Genomic DNA, 21094 nt, shown 5'->3' on the forward strand with positions numbered 1-21094 from the left:
TATGTTTCTGAATTCTCTGCCACAGCCATATCCTGCTTTTAGAATTAGGTTAGTTTCAAAAACAACAACAACAAAAATTCAGATAAAGTCGTAGAAATGATGTGAATAAAAATCTGCCTCATGGAATGCAGGAAGAAGAATTTTAAAACGGGAAATACAAAGACACAAAATTATAAACGAGGGTTTCAAAAATGTCCTTACATTTGGGCCCAAAAGTCTAATAATCCCTCCTAGGGAAATAATTCTAAATGTGGACCAATAGTTATGTGCGGTATGTTTACTGACTCATTTTATATAGTATGGTTTTTTTAAATCCTTAATTATACAGGAGAAAACCTAAGTAAATTACAGTTCGGTCATTTAATGAAATGCTATTCAGCCACTATACATGATTTCCATCGAGGATTACTGATGACAACGGAAGTGATAGGAAATTGAACAGTTTCATCTCAACTGTGTCAAGAACAGAGTTCACAGAATTAGCAGCAAAGACAAATTCGAACCAGTAGCAGGGTTTGCCTCTGGAGGCTGGAAATGCAGGTGATTTCTTGTGGTCTCCTGTGTGTTCGTTTAGCTTCTTCTCCTCTGCCTCTGCTCTCTAAGGTTTCCATAATAGGGCCACACCAGATGGAGCAGCAGAGAGAAATCTTGTTAAAAAGTGGAAAGAGAAAAAAAAAAAAAAACGGAAAGAGAATGTGCGTAAGGTCAAAGTACCAAAAGCAAAACCAAATGTTGCAGGTATGTGTTCAGATCTGGAGAGGGAATTTTTAGGAGAGATTTGAAGAATTTAACCTGACAAGTAATTATCTGTTTATTACACATATGCACTACCACGTCAACACTGCCAAGGACTTTGTGAGCGCTTGTGACGGCCTTCCCCTGGGTTTCTCGGCAAGGAAGGAAAAGAACACAAGTGAGAAGTATGGCTCCAGGAGGCCAAGCACATGCAAAGCTCCTGAACCAGACAGGGGGTTACCTTGCGCAACCCGAAAGATGGTGCTCATCCAACCAAGGCCCCTTGGCTTCCTGTGCTTGGCGGGGCTGGTGTTTTCACAGCAATCTCTCTTAAGAGGGAGGTAATTCCTTCTGATATGTAAACTGAGTGAAAACAAAAGGCTGTTAGATAAGCAGTAGTGGAGGGCAAAGGGGACAGATCAGTCAACATCCCAGGGAAGGGATGTACTCTGCTAGGCTCAGGGATATGAGGGAATGATGCAGGGCCATGGGCCACCATTCAGGGTGGCTCCCTTTGGGACCAGGAGCTTAAAGGTACAACACTCTTGGTAACCAACAGCCTTATGCTGTATATTCATGCCCAGCACTAAAAATAGGGTAGTACTATATATACAGTGTTGCATCACTAGGAAACGCTAAAACAGGACCATGCAAATTGTCTTTTATAGGAAGAGTATTAATTATGTTTCCCAGCTCTTACAAATAAACCAGAGTTCTGGTGTTACAGGCTACCCGATTTTCTCTAGCCATCACTTTGGCTCCTGCTGGTAGATGGGCGCACAGAGAGACACGTGTGCAAACACTTAATGCACACGCATAAACATGTAAGCCTAGTACCATGTTCTGCTCAGAAGAACCCGCCTTGGGTACTCAACACAGTTCTAGTCCAAGACACCCATTAGAAGTCCTTACAGCATCCTCATGGACACGCAGAGCAAAAAGAGGATATGCACCGAAAGGTCATCTTCATAATTCCAAAGGGAAATCCTCAGCTTTCACCACATCATCTCTTAACTTAAAAATTATCCAGTTTCACCCAAACACCTGAGCACACAATCTTTCATGGTCTGTCGTCAAAGGAGCATTTTCTTCACATTTTTCAACCTCTCCCTGCTTGTGACCAGTGCCCCTCCTCCTCTTCCGCAGCTAACTCACACTGGTCCCTTTGTCCTTGCTCCCATTCCTGCATGCCCAACCCTGCCCATTCTTGAACCCCATTGCCAATGTCCCCTCCACATAATTTCATGGGTTCCCCAAACAAATTCTACTTATAATCCTTTTTGGAATTTCAAGGGCACTTTCTACTCTGTATTTTTCTCATATTATAGTTCCACCTGGTATTACACACACACACACACACACACACACACACACACACACAAAGTGCGTCTCCCTTTTTGAATGACAGAATTGCTCACTGACTGATTCATTCATTTATTGAACACACACTTGCTGTATGCCTCTCTGATGATCCAGTGTTAGGGACTGTGCTGGGTACAAGGGATAGCAAAACAGGAAAGGATTTGTCCCTCTGGGGAGACATCAGACTGGCAAACAGGTGCTAACGATGGGGGTGCTAGATGCTGAAACAGGAGGCCCTGGACCTCCCATCTGACTCAAATTTTCTAGTCTAAGAACGTAACACATCCCACCAGAATCACAACTGGACTGAGAACTGGAGAGGAGAGAAGGAGAAGAGAGATCAAGCAGATCCCTCTGCACGGAGGTCCAGAGGGACGGGAATTCACTAAGCACTAAGGTCCATGAAGATCTTGGTTTCTGCCTGGTTCATCTTTGTGACTAGAGGTGCACTGGCACAGTGCCTTAAAATATAATAAATGCTTGTGAATATTGGTTGCATGGAAAAAAACGAGCCAATTCATGAGTCCCTTATTACTCTACATGCCCCTATTCCATTACTATCAAGGAACTCTACAGGTGCCCAATGGGGAGCCATCTCTCAGTGACCTGCTCGGGCCAGACAGCTGAAATCCAGGGCCTTGCCTCCTCCCATGCCTTGGATAGCTAGTGTGGGTGCTCAGCCAAGCCCAGCTGGCTGGAGGCGGGGCTCCCTTCAATGCACAGAAAACTGCAGGGCTTTGCAGTGCTTTCCCCAAGTAGGGGAGGAGTGTGCTTCCTAATGTACCTTTCCTATCCACAAGGGCTGGCGTGGCTCTTCCTCTAACAGACCTGGTCCCAGATACGCTGTTTGTGGTGGATTCTGCCCCCGAACAAGAGCTAAACAGCAGGGATCGCCCTCTTCCTGTTCTCCATTCTCCAACCTGTCCTCTTTCCCACCACGGCTCACAAGTGACGAGGAATGGCTGCAGTGTGGGACAGTCCTTCTGGGGAGCCAAGAAGGAACACATAGGACATCTCAGAGAGCCGTGGAGAGGGCTGGATGGTCAAGAGAAGCAAAATCACAACTGCTACTATCAGGTTCCATGAGCAAGAGAAGGCAGAGAATTAAAGCCAGTTTCTGGATTTCCATAAAGTTAGGTAGGTGAGCATTCAAGACCTTGGTCATCAAAGCGCTTGCTTCCATGCATTACTCTGTCTTAGTTCTAGAGCAAGGTGAACATCAGTGTGGTAAAGAGAAAGCATCTCCGAGCGGAAAAGGCTCCAAATCTGGAGGAAGAAGAGGGCAAGGGCAAAGATAACCCAGAAACAAAACTAATGAAATTCAAATGACTGAAAAACCTCGAGTGAGTGGGTGGCAGCGAAACAAACAGACAATGGAAACAAAGCCTCTCTGTTTAACCTGAACTGAATACACAGAGAGTGAGACCTTTCATCTGGCCTTTTCCTTCTTCATTAAATAGCCGGGCAGCCCAGCCTAGAGGCTGAGAAGGAGACTGGAGTCAGGCAGCCGTGATACCCAACACTGGAGCTGCCGCTTGCGGGCCCTGAGTGTTCGGAAGCAACTCTGTTTTCAAGAACAAGCAAGCATTACTCTACTTTCTTCCCCCGGACAAGGATGTGGACTTGCTCTTGCTGGGTTTGATTTCAGAACCAGCAAAGTCAATGGTCTGTACACGTTCCCTTAAAGAGAAGCAAGCAGAGGGACGCCTTGGGGGGCTCAGTCGGTTAAGCATCTGACTTTGGCTCGGGTCATGATTCCAGGGTCCCGGGATCGAGCCCCGCATCAGGCTCCCTGCTTCTCCTTCTCCCTTTGCTGCTATCCCCACTTGTGCTCTATCTCTCACTCACTTTCTCTCTCTCTCAAATAAACAAATAAAATCTTTTGAAAAGAGAGAGAGAGAGAAAAGCAAGCAGTTGGTGTGCAGTCTTCATTCATGGTGATGTTCTGAGAATGAAAAGGCCACAGTGAGACAAGCATTTGGTGGGTTTCTCAGCCCTAGCAGGACTGGATGGGAGTAGAGAATGTCTCAGCTTGGCACACCCACTCGGTGTTCCTAGAGGCCAGAGAGAGAGCCACGCGGAGATCCACTACATTCACCCATTTCCCCACCTTGTTTCCACTGCAGTCTGTTCCTTTGGCTAAATAACCCAAGGTGTCACAGTAAGTTTGCAAGAGTGTCCTTTCCCTGCCAAAACAATGCAGTCACCTTGGCAGGTTTTTAACCTCCTAAAGCTAAAAAGTCTGATTTTCTTCATTTCCAAAATAGGAAGATGAGTCGCTGTGCCCTGTGCCTTACAGAGATGCCATGAAATACTGCATGGGAGCCATCTGACCCATGCCCCAGGATGCTCCCCAAAATGCTGCTGGCGGTGGGGGGTGCCTGCTGTGGCTGTTTTGTTACGGATCTAAAACCAGTGGAAACCCCAATGGGCCACCTAAAAATCATATATTCTCAGCAGGCTGATCAGTTTGGTAAAAGAAAGCAAAAAGTTAATCAACACCTGTCACCCTTTTAACCATGTGATCTCCAGAACCATCTCAGGAGTGGGAGTCCTTTCTCGCTGGAGAGTCTGGAGCTTTGCAGGAGTGCACCAGAGAACTCCCCCTGCCCACCTCCCTCTGTCCCCTTCAGAATGAACAAGTACAGGAAGCGTGCCAAGATGCCAGAACCAGGACAGTTTTTATATAACCGCATTATTCTCAAATTGGTTCTTGTCCCTTCCCATTGGAAAGGTTTTGACAGTCTTCCTACACATACAAAATGTCAGCCCCAGAATTAGAATCCCACGCCACGAAGCCAGTCCCTGGTGTATAAATTACTTCCTCCCAGACATGAAACCGGTCTGGATGGCGTGCTCACACCTCCTCTCCCAAGGTCACATCACACTGAATTCAGAGCCATGAGACGCATTGACAATTGGTGGCCATTTGGAAAAAAAGGAAAAGAAAAAAATGAAGTCTCCAGAAAGAAAGAATAAAAATAAAAGGCACCCTAACTCCATGGGGAGCTGTTCCACGGCTGTCAAAGCAAGGTCAATGGCAATCAGGTAACTGCACCAGGGGTCTCCGGACTGACCCTTGCTTCACCTTCTTGCCTGCACCCCAAAAGAGCCAGGACTGTTCTCAAGGGTGCTCTGGGAGGATCCCACCAGGGGCAAAACCATCAGGCCAGGCAAAGCCAGCAAAGCATGAGGGGAAGAGGTGCTGGATGTTTGCAACAACCCGTCCTAGATACCAAAACCCCGTAACTGCTCATTCTATTCTAGACTGATCAAATGCTCTGGTTCTAAGCTCAAGGTACTCCAAATGGTTCTCCGGGATGGAATCAGCCAATTGAAGAGTGCTTCCTGCTGTGAACAGCAAATTTTTTTATTTATGTTGTGGTTTTGAGCCCTCCTTGCCTTTGAAAATTCTCACAGAAGCAGACTACTGTGACCAACTGGATCCATGAAGACATAGCCATGGACCTGTGTGCTAGCTAGCTAGGCAGAGGAAAAAGAACCACCTCTTCATTAAAGAGGCTCTTTGAAGGGTATAAAATTCCTGCCCTGATCCTCTAGAATTCATGGACTTTGGGATGTGTCACTTCTTAGGGTTAGCTCCGCTTTTGAAGCTACATAGCTCTACTCTCTGACCCAGCTGGTTATGGTCAAATGGAGAACTGTCCCAGTCATCCGGCGGGGAAAATGCAGACCCTGGACTTACTACAGCCATCAGATCCAAACGGTTATATCAATAATCAGAATTTATTAACATTTTCTCAGTGCCAGGCAAGTTTCTAAGAACTCAACAACTATTAACTCATTAATCTCCATAGCGACCTTAAGTAGGAACTATTACTCTGCCCATCTTACTAATGAAGATATGATGTATAGAAAAGTTAGATCAATTGTCCAAGATCTCACAGCTGATAAGCAATGGAGCTGGGATGCAAAAAGAGGCAGTCTGGCCCAGAGGCTGTGCTCACAAACACTGTGCTACATAGTTTCAAATAAAATTGACTTGTTTATCCGTCACTAAGCCTGCATCCCCCGTATATGATCCTTGCACCTGGTGGATGGTGCCCTTTGGCTCCAAAATTCCATGTATAAAGAAAGGATGTCAAAAAGGTGTGTACAATACTATACGAGGTTAATGGCTAACACTGTTCAGTAAGTTGCCTCCTTCTGCCACAGCTATGTTTCAAAGGGGACAAAGTTCTTGCGGGTTTTAAGCTAAATATGGAAGGCGAAAGGTTTTGGCTGGAGCAGGGTTCTTCCGAACCTTTTCAAAATTACCCTGCTAGGGGGAATTCTATCAGACATTTCAAGAAGAATTAATACCTATTCTCCTGAAACTGTTCCAAAAAATAGAAATGGAAGGAAAACTTCCAAACTCGTTTTATGAGGCCAGCATTACCTTGATCCCAAAACCAGACAAAGACCCCATCAAAAAGGAGAATTACAGACCAATATCCTTGATGAACATGGACGCAAAAATTCTCACCAAAATACTAGCCAATAGGATCCAACAGTACATTAAAAGGATTATTCACCACGACCAAGTGGGATTTACCCCTGCACTGCAAGGATGGTTCAACATCTGCAAATCAATCAACGTGATACAATACTTTAACAAAAGAAAGAACAAGAATCATATGATCCTCTCAATAGATGCAAAAAAAGCATTTGACAACGTACAGCATCCTTTCTTGATCAAAACTCTTCGGAGTATAGGGATAGAGGGTACATACCTCAATATCATAAAAGCCATCTATGAAAAACCTACAGCGAATATCATTATCAATGGGGAAAAGCTGAGAGCTTTTCCCCTAAGGTCGGGAACGCGGCAGGGATGTCCACTCTCACCACTGCTATTCAACATAGAATTAGAAGTCCTAGCCACAGCAATCAGACAACAAAAAGAAATCAAAGGCATCTAAATCGGCAAAGAGGAAGTCAAACTCTCACTCTTTGCAAATGATATGATACTGTATGTGGAAAACCCAAAAGACTCCGCCCCAAAACTGCTAGAACTCCTACAGGAATTCAGTAAAGTAGCAGGATATAAAATCAATGCACAGAAATCAGTGGCATTCCTCTACACCAACAACAAGACAGAAGAGAGACAAATCAAGGAGTCGATCCCATTTACAATTGCACCCAAAACCATAAGATACCTAGGAATAAATTTAACCAAAGAGGCAAAGGATCTGTACTCAGAAAACTATAACATACTCATGAAAGAAATTGAAGAAGACACAAAGAAATGGAAAAACGTTCCATGCTCATGGATTGGAAGAACAAACATTGTGAAGATGTCAGTGCTACCTAGAGCAATCTACACATTCAAAGCAATCCCCATCAAAATACCATCCACCTTTTTCAAAGAAATGGAACAAATAATCCTAAAATTTGTATGGAACCAGAAGAGACCCCGAATAGCCAGAGGAATATTGAAAAAGAAAAGCAAAGCTGGCGGCATCACAATTCCGGACTTCCAGCTCTATTACAAAGCTGTCATCATCAAGACAGTATGGTACTGGCACAGAAACAGACACATAGATCAATGGAACAGAATCGAGAGCCCAGAAATGGACCCTCAACTCTATGGTCAACTCATCTTTTACAAAGCAGGAAAGAATGTCCAATGGAAAAAAGACAGTCTCTTCAACAAATGGTGTTGGGAAAATTGGACAGCCCCATGCAGAAGAATGAAACTGGACCATTTCCTTACACCACACACAAAAATAGACTCCAAATGGTTGAAAGACCTAAAAGTGAGACAGGAGTCCATCAACATCCTAAAGGAGAACACAGGCAGCAACCTCTTCGACCTCAGCCACATCAACTTCTTCCTGGAAACATCGCCAAAGGCAAGGGAAGCCAGGGCAAAAATGAACTCTTGGGATTTCATCAAGATAAAGAGCTTTTGCACAGCAAAAGAAACAGTCCACAAAACCAAAAGACAACCGACAGAATGGGAGAAAATATTTGCAAGTGACATATCAGATAAAGGGCTAGTATCCAAAATCTATAAAGAACTTATCAAACTCAACACCCAAAGAACAAATAATCCAATCAAGAAATGGGCAGAAGACATGAACAGACATTTTTCCAAAGAAGACATCCAGATGGCCAACAGACACATGAAAAAGTGCTCCACATTGCTCGGCATCAGGGAAATCCAAATCAAAACCTCAATGAGATACCACCTCACACCCGTCAGAATGGCTAAAATTAACAAGTCAGGAAACGACAGATGTTGGCGGGGATGCGGAGAAAGGGGAACCCTCCTACACTGTTGGTGGGAATGCAAGCTGGTGCAACCCCTCTGGAAAACAGTATGGAGGTTCCTCAAACAGTTGAAAATAGAGCTACCATATAATCCAGCAATTGCACTACTGGGTATTTACCACAAAGATACAAATGTAGGGATCCGAAGGGGTAGGTGCACCCCAATGTTTATAGCAGCAATGTCCACAATAGCCAAACTGTGGAAAGAGCCAAGATGTCCATCGACAGATGAATGGATAAAGAAGAGGTTGTATATATACACAATGGAATATTATGCAGCCATCAAAAGGAATGAGATCTTGCCATTTGTAATGACGTGGATGGAACTGGAGGGTGTTATGCTGAGTGAAATAAGTCAATCAGAGAAAGACATGTATCATATGACCTCACTGATATGAGGAATTCTTAATCTCGGGAAACAAACTGAGGGTTGCTGGAGTGGTGGGGGGTGGGAGGGAGGGGGTGGCTGGGTGATAGACACTGGGGAGGGTATGTGCTATGGTGAGCGCTGTGAATTGTACAAGACTGATGAATCACGGATCTGTACTTCTGAAACAAATAATGCAATATATGTTAAGAAAAAAAAAAAAGAAGAAGAAGATAGCAGGAGGGGAAGAAAGAAGGGGAGTAAGTCGGAGGGGGAGACGAACCATTAGAGACGACGGACTCTGAAAAACAAACTGAGGGTTCTAGAGGGGAGGGGGGTGGGGGGATGGGTTAGCCTGGTGATGGGTATTAAAGAGGGCACATTCTGTGTGGAGCACTGGGTGTTATGCACAAACAATGAATCATGGAACACTACATCAAAAACTAATGATGTAATGTATGGTGATTAACATAACAATAAAAAAATTATTGAAAAAAAAATTACCCTGCTAGGGTGGGTCAGTCGGTTAAGCGTCCAACTCTTGATTTGGGCTCAGGTCATTATGTCAGGGTCGTGAGATCAAGCCCCACATCTGGCTATGAACCGGGCATGGAGCCTGTTTAAGATTCTCTCTCTCCCTCGGCCCCTCCCATCCCGCTCTCTTTCTCTCTCTCTCTCTCTAAAAATAAAGTAAAATAAAATAACCCCACTGAATACTCCACCTTCTCAAGCACATCTGAATTGCTCCTTACAAAGACATCTTTAGTCTGGAGAACAACTAATACACATCCCTTTGTTAGGAGCGCCCCCTAGTGACAGAAAACAGATTAGACTCTACAAGGAGATCTACTGGCCCTTGGGTACACTGGGTGCTGAACAGCAAAGGAGCTGAGAAAAGAGGGAGCAGGGGAAACCTGTTTCCTCACTCAGTTTTCGGTAATCATCCCTATAAAATTTTGCCTTGAGTTAAAATAAATCACAATAAAAAATACAAGAGAAAGATGAAGCTCAAATATTGTTATGACAAAGACTCATAGTTCGTGACAAAGAACCATAGTTCATTTGTTTTAAAAAGTTTTCTTCTAAAATATTTCCTTTAAAAATATCCAGACATTTCACGAGTACAATTATTCATGTGTCCCTTGTCAGGGAGTAAGAACGGATGTACTTTTCACCATCTGCAGGGGGCATCCACAGCAGGTAAGGTATATGCTGGAAGTTTGGGGGCTGATTCCGAGATGGGATTATATCCCCAGCTCCCACGGCCCCTCTGACTCCCTGCCCCTCTGCTAGGGTGGGGATGAGGGGAATAACATGGTACAGATGTAAATCGCTGACCTGATGGCAACGGGAGAGACAACACATGCCCCATGGCAAGAGAAGGGCAGAGGAAAAGAGGTCCCACCCTCTGCCTCCCACGGTGAAAGCTCATGCTGGGGCTTCCCCCTGCAAATCACCCTGCACCCATTTTGACTGTCCTTCCCCAATTGAGCCAAAGAGCAAAGCAAGATCAAGGAAGAAAAGATCCACAAGTATTCTGCATAGAACTTCTTGACGGTCTCTCTACAGCGTTAGGAAGCGTGATGACACTAACCCAAGAGAGAGGTGGCCCCCCAAGGCTGAGCCAACCCAAAGAGTCCACCTCGCAGGAGCTCTGTCCCAGTCATCTGCTCTGCTGGGGTCACTGATGGAAAATACAAACCAATACCTGATCTTCCTGGGTTCTGCCAGAGAGATCTTTCCAGAGCTAACTTCTCCCCTTCTGCACGTACAACAACAACAAAGCTATGGTCTCTGCACTTAAAACCAAAGGTGAAGGCAGTGTGTGCCGTGCTCTGTAGCATTTAACCATAGACATCCACGGAAGACATCACAGAGCCCACCCTGGACACGTAAAGACAGGAACTGGTGATCTCTTCGCCTGTAAGGAAGGAGTCCCTTGAAAGACATGACTCCTACTCGCCAATCAAGGAAATGAGCAACACAACTGCCTGCAACTTTTGCCTCAGCTACTGGCGGCCTCAGAGAATGCCCTCGGTTGACTGGTTCCTTTCCGAATCCCTCTTAGAGCAGTCCGTTGGCGTGAGGAAGGTAAAGGCAGAGATAAAAGCAAAAAATTATCCATAAGGCTCCACAAGGCTCAAGTACTTTCTGTCATCAAGGCAGAAGTCTCAACAACATCTTTGAACGTATAACTCAGGAAGTGGCTACTTAAAAGCAAAAGTTGAAAAACGATTCTATAAGATTCTATTCACCTGAGAAATGTATATCAAGAATCAGCTCAGGGGCACCTGGGGGGCTCAGCTGGTTGAAGGTCTGACTCTTGGTTTCAGCTCAGGTCATGATCTCAGGGTCATGGGATCGAGCCCTGTGTCAGGCTCCACGCTCACTGGGGAGTCTGCTTCAGATTCTCTCTCTCCCTCTGCCCCTCTTCCCCTGTTCGCTAGCTCTTTCTCTCACTCTCTCTCTCAAATGAATAAATATTTTGAAAAGAAAAGAAAAGAAAAAAGGAAAGGAAAGGAAAGGAAAGAAAAAAGAAAAGAGAAGAATCATCTCAGACTTCCCCAGACAGCTTTGTACCCATTCCAACAAGGCTGGTTTATTGGGACTCCACTGACCAGGTTATTGCATCACCCACTTTAATTATGTGTATTTCAATCTCAGGGTCGTGAGATTGAGCCCCACATCCAGCTATGAACCAGGCAAGGAGCCTGTTTAAGATTCACTCTCTTAAATACATTATTACTGTTGTTTGTACAGTCAATATTCATTCAGCTTTTCCATATCCAGTGCATTCTTTCCTGCATGTCAGTGTTAAGACAGAAAATAATACTAGATTACAGACTATTGTACCTCATATGAAAGACCTCCATGACAGCATAAGGATAAAGAATTAAGAATGAAAGTCGGATATATAGGTACTAGATAAAAGCTCATCTGCCATGAACAGACAAATCTCAATTAACAGGAAGGCCAGCTGGGCATCTTAGAGTGTTCCTAGCGCCTGAAAGGCCTCCATGAAGGCTAGAGACCCTCCCACCGCCCCCCGCCAGGAGATCCTAAGGCCCCTGTTTTGGTCCTACAACTTCTTGCTCTGCAGACTGATAAGCAGAGCTGCAAGGTCACTGGGTGTCCTGGTGGCTGTTTGTCCAAGTTTGGGGGCAGGGTGAGGGTGGGGGGTCTGGTTGGGAGTCAATGGCCGTGGTTTTGCGCCATCTGGTGGCTGATTCTGCTCCAGCTTCACTGATAACTGGAATCCCCCAGCTAGTTTACACCCTGATGGAGCAAGAGTAGAAATGATTAGGACTGAGGCTTTGCTGCATTTCAGATGGGGCCAGGGGGTGTGTGATCAGAATGGACCAGGCTGCAGCGTCCATGAGGCAGAACATAGAAGACCGGGTTTCAAGGAACAGGCACAAGCAGTATCTGCCTGCGAATTTACCACCACGCAGGCGTCTCAGTCACTGGCAATCCCTCACCAACATCCCCCAGAGGTCTCTCAAGTGGAAGGAATCGTCTGGGGCTGGATGGACAGGCAAGGATTGGCCAGAGCTTCCTGGAAGAACACCCCAGCCCACACTGGGACCTTCTGAATTCTGTGTGGCTAAAACTTGGAGAATTTCAATAAACGACAGTTTAAAAAAGCATTTGTTATCCTTTTGCTTTGATGAACTATTGTTTACGGGTCACATATTTTACTATTTGAAAACGAAGTGCTTGGTTAGGAATACTATCCTAATTATTAAATCATTCACATGGGAAAAAAGCTGTTTTACCTTGTGGTTACCAGAGGTGGTTTGCGGCCAAGAGTGGGGAGGGGTGAGGAGCACCACCCAATCAGATCAATGTCAAAATTCACTTTCTGCATTCCCATGTACTCTGGATTCTTACTAACACTGTCCTTGGGCTCCAAGGGACTGAAGCACATTCTCAGCAACAAAACCTTATGAGAAAGTCCCATCAGGAATGATGCAGAAATATAAGCCAAGCCCACCAGAGGCAGGATCCTCCTCTATGGACAATGACTGTGGCCTGAAAATGCCCCTGATGTCAAGGACGTGGTATTTTCCAGATAATAGCAGTTTTGAGGCAGCTTCTGACTTCAAACAAATGAGTCAAATCCCAGGAGGGTGTCATGCTCCCCTGTGACTGTGCTGAGCAGTGTGCCAAGCGCTGGGCAGAGGCCCTGCTACACCGCGCACACCTGTCAGCCAGTCAATGGTGGGCTTTCTCTTCCCCACTTAGCACACACAGACCACGGGGCTAGGAGGGAATGAGCCTGGGACCGCCTGGGATTCTCCTCTCCAGGGCTCACCCCTGACTGAAGGCTCCCCAAGCATTCAAAGTACAGTCCATTCTGCTTTTTCCCTGCAGCTCTGTTCTATGAAGTCATCGCAAATCCCGAGATAATGAATACTGAGCCATTGCTTCTGAGGGGAGATATGGGGTGAGGTGACTTCCGGTCTCTGGTCACAAGACTCGGTCAATCAGTCGATACATAACCTTGTTTTATGTATTTTTTAAAGACACCTTAGTTAATATATATGGTTGGTTCATGAACATTGAACTCACAGCAACGACACTGTTAACTCATGCCCGACCTGAGTTTATCTCACACACGGATTTCCCCCCTAAGGCACATCCTGGCTCCGTGCACTTACGAACATCAAGCAGCACTTTAGAACTATGCTTGGGGACCACTTTAAACAGCAATACCACCAACAAAAAGCACAAATTTCAAAAATCAAGGCCCTGGCTAGACTATGAAAATGACTCCCATTTACAGTAGGAAAGCTGGAAGGAGAAGGCAGAGCGTCCCCTTATTTTGACCTCATGTCTGCAAATGACTACGAAAGCACCATGAGTACTGATTTACAAATAAGTTTTAGCAAATAGCTGGATTTGCAAATACGGAATCCATGAACCGTGAGGATGGAGGATTGACTGAATATTTCAAACCCCTTTGAATTTAAAATTCTCTATAATCTGTCCTCACTTGGAAAAACCAACTCTACTTCTCTCCCCGTGAACCTAAAGGTCAGCCCTCGACACAGGTTTGCAGTGTCCCAAGCACACAACTTTCTTTCATCAGTAACTCGTATTTTCAACCACGCGTTTTCTTGCCATCCTCCTGGCACAACTTACAACTCTCACACCCCCCAACACTGCCTGTCACAGGGTCATGGGACACCGTGTGATGCTCCAATAATAACATCAATAGTTATTATAACATCAGCATAACTGCTTCTAAATTCCTAGTCTGCTTACTCTGCACCAGGCACTCTTCTGTATGATTTACAAGTATCTACTAATTTAATTCACACAACAAATTTATTGACAGAGACAACTCTTATATCCCCAGTTAAAGATAAGGAAACTAAGACATGAAAACGTCAAGTAATCCGCCCAAGGAATCAATCCCCTAGGCAGCCCGAATTCAGAGCCCAAGCTTAATGCCCATGTTACACTCACAGTTCCGGTTGAATTCTAGCAGCATTTAGACCAGGAGGCTTCCTCCTGTGTTAGGGAAATAGGGATGGGGATGGAGATGGAGGAAGACATGGATAAATATGCATCTCACTTCATTCCCTGCCATCTGTATTTGAGAAAAAATATATTAAAATGACACCAAGCACTGCATATGCAATTATGTATAATTATACTTGTGTAAAGATGCATAATTATCTTCTATCATCTGGGAAGGAGAAAATCCTCTAAAAATTTTAACATGAATCTGTATTAGTCATTTCTTAAAATTTTTTGTATTCTCTGATCCTTTGATACCTTGGGTCCTTTTTGTATTCTCTGATCCTTTGATACCTTGCTAAGATTGGAGGAACTGCCCTTCCCAGGGTTAGCTAATTCCTAGAGATAGGAAGCATGCATTTCATATGCAAACTCGCCAATCCAGATCCCAAACCCCAAAGGATCTCCTTCATCAGGGTTTTGCACTCTGGGCCACTGTCCCCTGGCCCCCATCACCACAAGGCCGACAGCTAGGGGCAGACCCTCTGCTTCAAAGACCACTGAGATTATTCAAACTGGCCAATCCTAAACCTGCTTCCTCTATCTTGCCTTGCTTTTCCATGGAAACCACAACAAAGGCTCTTATCCACGTTTCCCCCTTACTCTCTCTGCTTCCTGACCGCCCCCCCCCCGCCCCCGCCAGTGCTTGTCCACATGGCCTCTGTGCTGTGGCACGCTCCCTCTCTTGAGAACTATGAGTAAATACATTATCTTTTCTCCAGATGGGGTGCTGGCCTCAACCATACCAGAATACAATCAAACCTACACTTTAAAAGAGAATCTTAATTCTGAAGTCATCTTTTTTCTCACGACCTTTCTTCACTTCCAGATTTTAGTCACTTTTCTCTTTTAAGACAATTTGAAAATGTTAAGGGAAATATTTATCAAAACTTCTCATATTAAAATATACTGTTCAGAAACAGTTTCTTTTAAAAATGAGTTTATCGGGACACCTGGGTGGCTCAGTCAGTTAAGTGTCCGACTCTTGATCTCAGCTCAGGTTTCGAGCTTTCAGCTCATCTCAAGCTCAGGGTCGTGAGTTCAAGCCCTGCGTTGGGCTCCACGCCCAGCATGGAAACTACTAAATTGATTGACTGATTCATTCATTCATTTAAAATGAGTTTATTTGGGACCCAGTCAAGCTAAAGGAATGGGAAAGAAAAGGCATTCAGAAAAAAAAAAAAACAACAGTCTTGTCCAACTTCAATATCTGCCTTGGTTCAAGAGAAATTAGAAAAATAAACTACAGATATGTCCTTTGTAAGGACTGTCCAACAGACTGGACGAATAGAGAAGCTACCAATTTGACATTAAGACAAACTCTGAAGGGTTTCTGGCCAGGAATGCAACCCTTCAGAGCATGAAAGCCATTTTGCACAGTGCTTGGTCATTATAATCAACAAGGTACAGTTTGATTGGAGCATTTCTCTAGTTTTCAAAATAAAGTCATTCTAAATATGGGAATCTGCCTTCCATCACCCTGAGAAATGCATGCACCCTTGCCTTCTGACTTCCAATAAGAACAGTATCATCCCAGACAACCCTGACCCCTCCTCCCAGCCCCTGCAAGTCTGTTCAGCAACTAGAGAATCATTAACTGAGAGATCTTAGAAGATTAAGCAGCTTTGTTTTAGAAGCAGGTGCTTTTCTGTGTTATGACTAGCCATAACATGCCATTTAGCCACTTTAAATTGAGATTTCAGAATTATTTCAGCAGAAAAATCTGCTCTGTTGGGAGGCTGTGCTGAGAAGGAATGTAAGGCCATCTGCCTTTTCAAAGGTATTGTGCTTTATTATCCTTTAACAACTGTTCTGCTCGCTTGTTGGAGCAACTGCCCCTTCTACTTTGGAAAACTGAAAAGGCTGCCTGTGATTTCCAGATATGGGCTCTCCAAAAAACAAGGAAGAGAAGTACTATTTGCTGGGTACATCCTCCATTCCAGACGCTGTGCCAGGCACTAACAGATGATCTTTGATGATCTTCCAACGACCCTGAAATAGATGGGTAGCTGCACAACTGAGGAACCTGATGCCCGAACAGGTTCAACAACTGGCCTGCTAGCCCAATGGCTGGGAATTAGGGAAGATGGAATTAAAATCTAGGCCCACTCAACTCCAAAAATTTGCCATTTAACACTTCCTGGGCACTGCCTACTCGGGAGACGGGAAATGAGAAAGAACAATCTTCATCTTACGAATTGAATTTTCCCTCAACGAGATCCAAAAATTATCCAGACCTCAACTGCTCCTAAAGGAGGCAACAGGAAGCAGTTCATTCAGGGAATAGGCAAGATTATTCCTCTTTCTGTGCATCCGGACAGCTTACAGCACCTAGAGATTTTACGGCCAGATACCTGCATCCCACCAGCTTCCAGCGTTTTTGCACAATGGTCTCTAGGTGGCGCAATGAGCGCATGATTCCATTTACTGAGGCTTGTCTATTTCTGGCTGACTGGACATTCAAAAGTGAAAATCTATGCTCGTCAAAGCTGTTGGAAATTTTCCACCATTAGAAATCATTACTAACTGGTCTTTCCCATTTCTCAACTCTTCTGAGGCAAGATCGTGGCCTGGAAGAAGTTTCAGGGAAAGGACTAAAATTGAAAACTAAAAAAAAAAAAAAAAGAGAACCATGAAAACATAAAGGAAATCAACACTCCCTTTTTGGTTATTCTAGGTTCCAGGTCTTTGCTTTTTCTAAAATGACTTTTCGAGTTCTTTGAAAGGAGGCCACATAAGAGCTAAAGCCTTAAAACCACATCGAATTAGCTTTCAGTTAAAAAATACACTGTTCTTCCTGAACTACTTGAAGCAGAACACTCAGCAGACACTGAAAACTAAGAGGGAGATACACTCTAATACTGAACTGTGGAAGGAATGAACAACATGTTAACAGATGGAGCTACATGAAGAAAAGTCATTCAAACTTTGGCTCATGAAATACCCTGATGATTTCACACAGAACTAGAACATGAAAATAAAAAGGGAGATGTTTCATGCCTCCCGCCCCAATTACATATACCCTTCCTAGAGATCTGTAATAATCCCAGGAACCTGTAATAATCCTAATCCCAGCAAGTGTTCTTCCCCCAATGTCCCCTCTTTCCTCTGTCCTTCAGGTACACAGCCAGAAGGAGAAATGACACTGTGCATTCTGCAATTGCCACCACCTGGGACAGAGAGACACAGCGAGTCCTGGGGCACTATGAACCAAGAACTAGAGTTTTGCCTTTTCTACACAGTTCAAATGCACTGGAAATCCAGGTGGTAGCAGAGGAAGACAATGAAATGGGAGTAACTCGGGCATGCCCTACCCCCAGGCTCTCCATTGGGACAGGGTATCAGAATCAATTGGGAGCATTAGGAAATACACATCCCTTGATCTCCTTCCAGGCCATTTTGATATGACTGGACGGCAAGAGAGGTTGGGTGATTTTGCGAAGCTTCCCACATGATTTGGATAGGCCTTGTTCAACACACAAAAGTAAAACCTGGAAAGAACTGGCTGGGGTGGTAGGACGTGAGCTACATCCGCATTCCTCAGCTATATCCCTGATAAACGGGCTCTGTTAACACACAGATGGGTGACGGCAGGGCTGGGACCACCTGTTAGCCTTGACCATCGATACACGTCAAGTACAGGGAGCTCTCACCTGGTCCCTTGGCCAAGAAACTTTGTGCTAAAATTCTAAAAAATAGATTCTACTAAAAAAATGTAAATGGAATGTCAAGATATGAAATATGATGATATAAAAATGATGTCACAGTACCTCTGTAAAGTTGCAAAGCCAAAGACATTTGACAAGTATTCTTATTAGAAAAGACATATTAAGACTATCACCATAAAAACAATAACTTATCAGATTTATTTATTTATTTATTTATTTTTAGTTTAGAAAAGATTGGAGAGGTTAAAAAAATAGTCACTCTGATCCACTGGGCTAATGTGGAAATGACTCAGTGTGGAAAGCAATCTGGTAAATATCAACAACCTTAAAAAATAAATGCCATAGAAATGACAGTCCCACAAATTTATCCTAATAATGTGATCGTGGATGTACGTAATTACCAGGTGACAAAGATGTCAATTTTAGACTTATTGGTAATTTCAAAACATTGAATTACTCAGCAAAAGGGTTTGGTTAAATACACTGTAGTCCATCCAAAAAATGAAAAACTCCTCAGTAATGAAAAACAATACATGTTAACTAATGTGGAAACATTTCCAAAGACAATCCCCAAGAAAGACAGGGTTTCCCAAATAACATACAAAGCGTGATACTGATGTATATAAAGATTAATATTTGTGTGTGTCTGTGTGTACTGAAGAAGATTGTATTTGCAATTTTAAAATAATGCCTAATGATTTCTAATCACTGAAGTCAAAATCTCATTTTTTTGCCATTTATGATGCAGGACAAAATGGAAACCCAATTTTCCATCCTCAGAATTTGAGATTAATTAGCTCAAAGTCATAGGAGAAGTGCCATGGTGATAAAGGTCAGAATGGAATCCAAGTAGAAACAAAAACAGCAGATTATATTCAGGACAAGTGGCGTTCTGATTTGCAAACTGAACAAAAGGAAATCTAGGAGTGGTCTTATTCACGTCCGTAACAAGACAAAACTTTCAGGGAAGTACAAATGGCACAAATTTTATCGTGAATACATTTCAGGAGACTCTCAATTTGATTTTGATATGAAATCCATGTATATAAGTGATCCAAGCACTAACCCAATAATAAGATCCATCCCACAGCTGCTATCACCCATTTATTTCGAAGAGAACCTGAAGCATCTTGTGATGTGGAGTTAATGAAATCTACATGCATTCCGGGCTAACGACACTTAATCAGAGCTGAATAAACAAACAGTATTAGTCACACTTGTGCAAGTTCTTCTGCCGCAGTGCGGCCAGAAGAGATTGTCATGTGATCCTGTTTACACCAGCTAAACATCTGGAAAATGTGGAAACTATTCTGCGAGGCGCAAGAGGACCACACGCTCGGAGGAGACATCAGTTTCTGTGGCTGAGGTCAGACCCCTGATGTTGGAAGGAGAGCGCTTACTGGAGATGGCTTACTCACAATGAAGCCGAGTTTTTTATAATCCCGGGTGTACATGGACTTGCGTTTCTCCATGCTGCCACTGCTGTTACTAGGTTCAGACTCTGCATCAAAAGCGATTCTTCGTAGTTCAAATATGATGTCCCTCTGAGCCTGAAGGCGTTAGGGAGAAAAAAAAAGGGGGGGGGGGGAAGGGATGAGCTGCTTTCATTGTGTGACATTATATATACTCCCTCTTTCCCCAGGGTCTAAATGAATCACTGCTTTCAGGCCAAAGAAAAACAGATAAAAGACAACCGATGTTCTAAGTTAGGGCTCTGCATAGAGTTCCCCTGCCGCTCTCCCTGCTGGTCAGCCCTGGCTTCATTCCACGATTATCCTCACGGCCAAGTCGTTTGGAATACTAACTTAGGTCAATTACCTAGAAGTTCTTTTTTTTTTTTTTTTTTTTAATTCGACAGAGAGAGACATAGCAAGAGCAGGAACACAAGCAGGGGGCATGGGAGAGGGAGAAGCAGGCTTCCCGCAGAGCAGGAAGCCCAATGAGGGGCTTGATCCCAGGACCCCAGGATCATGACCTGAGCTGAAGGCAGACGCCTAATGACCGAGCCACCCAGGCGCCCCAATTACCTAGAAGTTCTAAATGGAGTCCCAAATATGATGGAAGGCTTGGGTCTGGGGAAAGCCAAGTTCAAGGACCTGGGAGTTCCACACTGGCTGAACCAAAGTGAGAGGAACGTGCAGGTTTATGAACAGCATTCAAGTGACAAGGGATCCCTACCTCCACTAAGAAGTGACTACGTGGAAACACAACCCTTAAAAAATGCTTAAAATGGTAAATAAGAAAAATATATATATATGTTTTCAATAAATAAAAGGAAGCACTTCCAAATGGGGAGGCCCGTTCCACATTAAGATGCGTGGCCTTCCGTCACTAGAAGTGGTAAGCTGACAGTCTCATCTCTCTGGGATGATTAAACTTGGCCTTGCCAAAAGTCCGGGGCATGTTGGACAGCCTCTCCAAGCCTCTCCATCATTCTTAATCGCATGGCCTGGCGCCACGGACGAAGGGCTACAGCAGTTCCACACTTCACATGTGCGGCTCACATCTGCGCTAGATCAGGCCTTCACCGTGCCAGTAATGAGTGTTTTCCTTTCCAAAGCTGCAGCGCTGCTTAAGTTGAAAATGGGCTACAGCAGGGCTCCCAGCTGTTTCCTCTCACTCTGTCCTCACACAGTAAAGTTCCCCCAAAAGCCTTTTGGATGGAGGCATAACCTTTCACACACAACAACCAGAGACCTAGAGAGAATTATAACAAACAGCCAACTGACAAAAACGCAAGCCCAGAAATCAGGTGTAACCTGGGACACCCCCCCCCCCCACCCTCGGCACTGATCACTGGAGAATGGAGGCAATTAATTCTTCCACCTGAATCAGTATCACACAGGGCAACCAAATGGCCCAAGTTGTCTGGGAACTTGACTCCAAAGCTATTACCATTGATGGTATTGGGACCAAGGGCCAAGATTTGTGGCCATGTGACATCAGGCATTCTTACCCAATAAAAGAATATGCATGTGTTTGATGTATAATGAAAAAAATCCATTTGCTTTAGTCTCTTAGCCTATGTTCATCTAAATTTTAAATATATTCCCCCCAAGTTCTGGGGCATCTTGGGCTCAGGTCATGATCTCAGGGTCCTGGGATCAGGCTCCCTGCTCAATGGGAAGCCTGCTTCTCCCTCTGCCCCTCCCCCTGCTCG

General features: G+C 44.3%; 1 protein-coding gene across 7 annotated transcripts in view; it reads right to left on the reverse strand.

The window, feature by feature from the left end:
• ELMO1 (engulfment and cell motility 1) overlaps positions 1 to 21094 on the reverse strand; it is a 553802-nt gene that overhangs the window by 305570 nt on the left and 227138 nt on the right. For all 7 annotated transcript variants that reach the window (XM_027573071.2, XM_027573068.2, XM_027573074.2 and 4 more), the window contains one exon: positions 19353 to 19484. In XM_027573071.2, coding sequence (XP_027428872.1) covers positions 19353 to 19484 — 132 coding nt within the window. The remainder of the gene's footprint in view (positions 1 to 19352; positions 19485 to 21094) is intronic.

This window comes from Zalophus californianus, chromosome 12 (genome assembly GCF_009762305.2).
Source record: "Zalophus californianus isolate mZalCal1 chromosome 12, mZalCal1.pri.v2, whole genome shotgun sequence".
Taxonomy (NCBI): Eukaryota; Metazoa; Chordata; class Mammalia; order Carnivora; family Otariidae; genus Zalophus; species Zalophus californianus.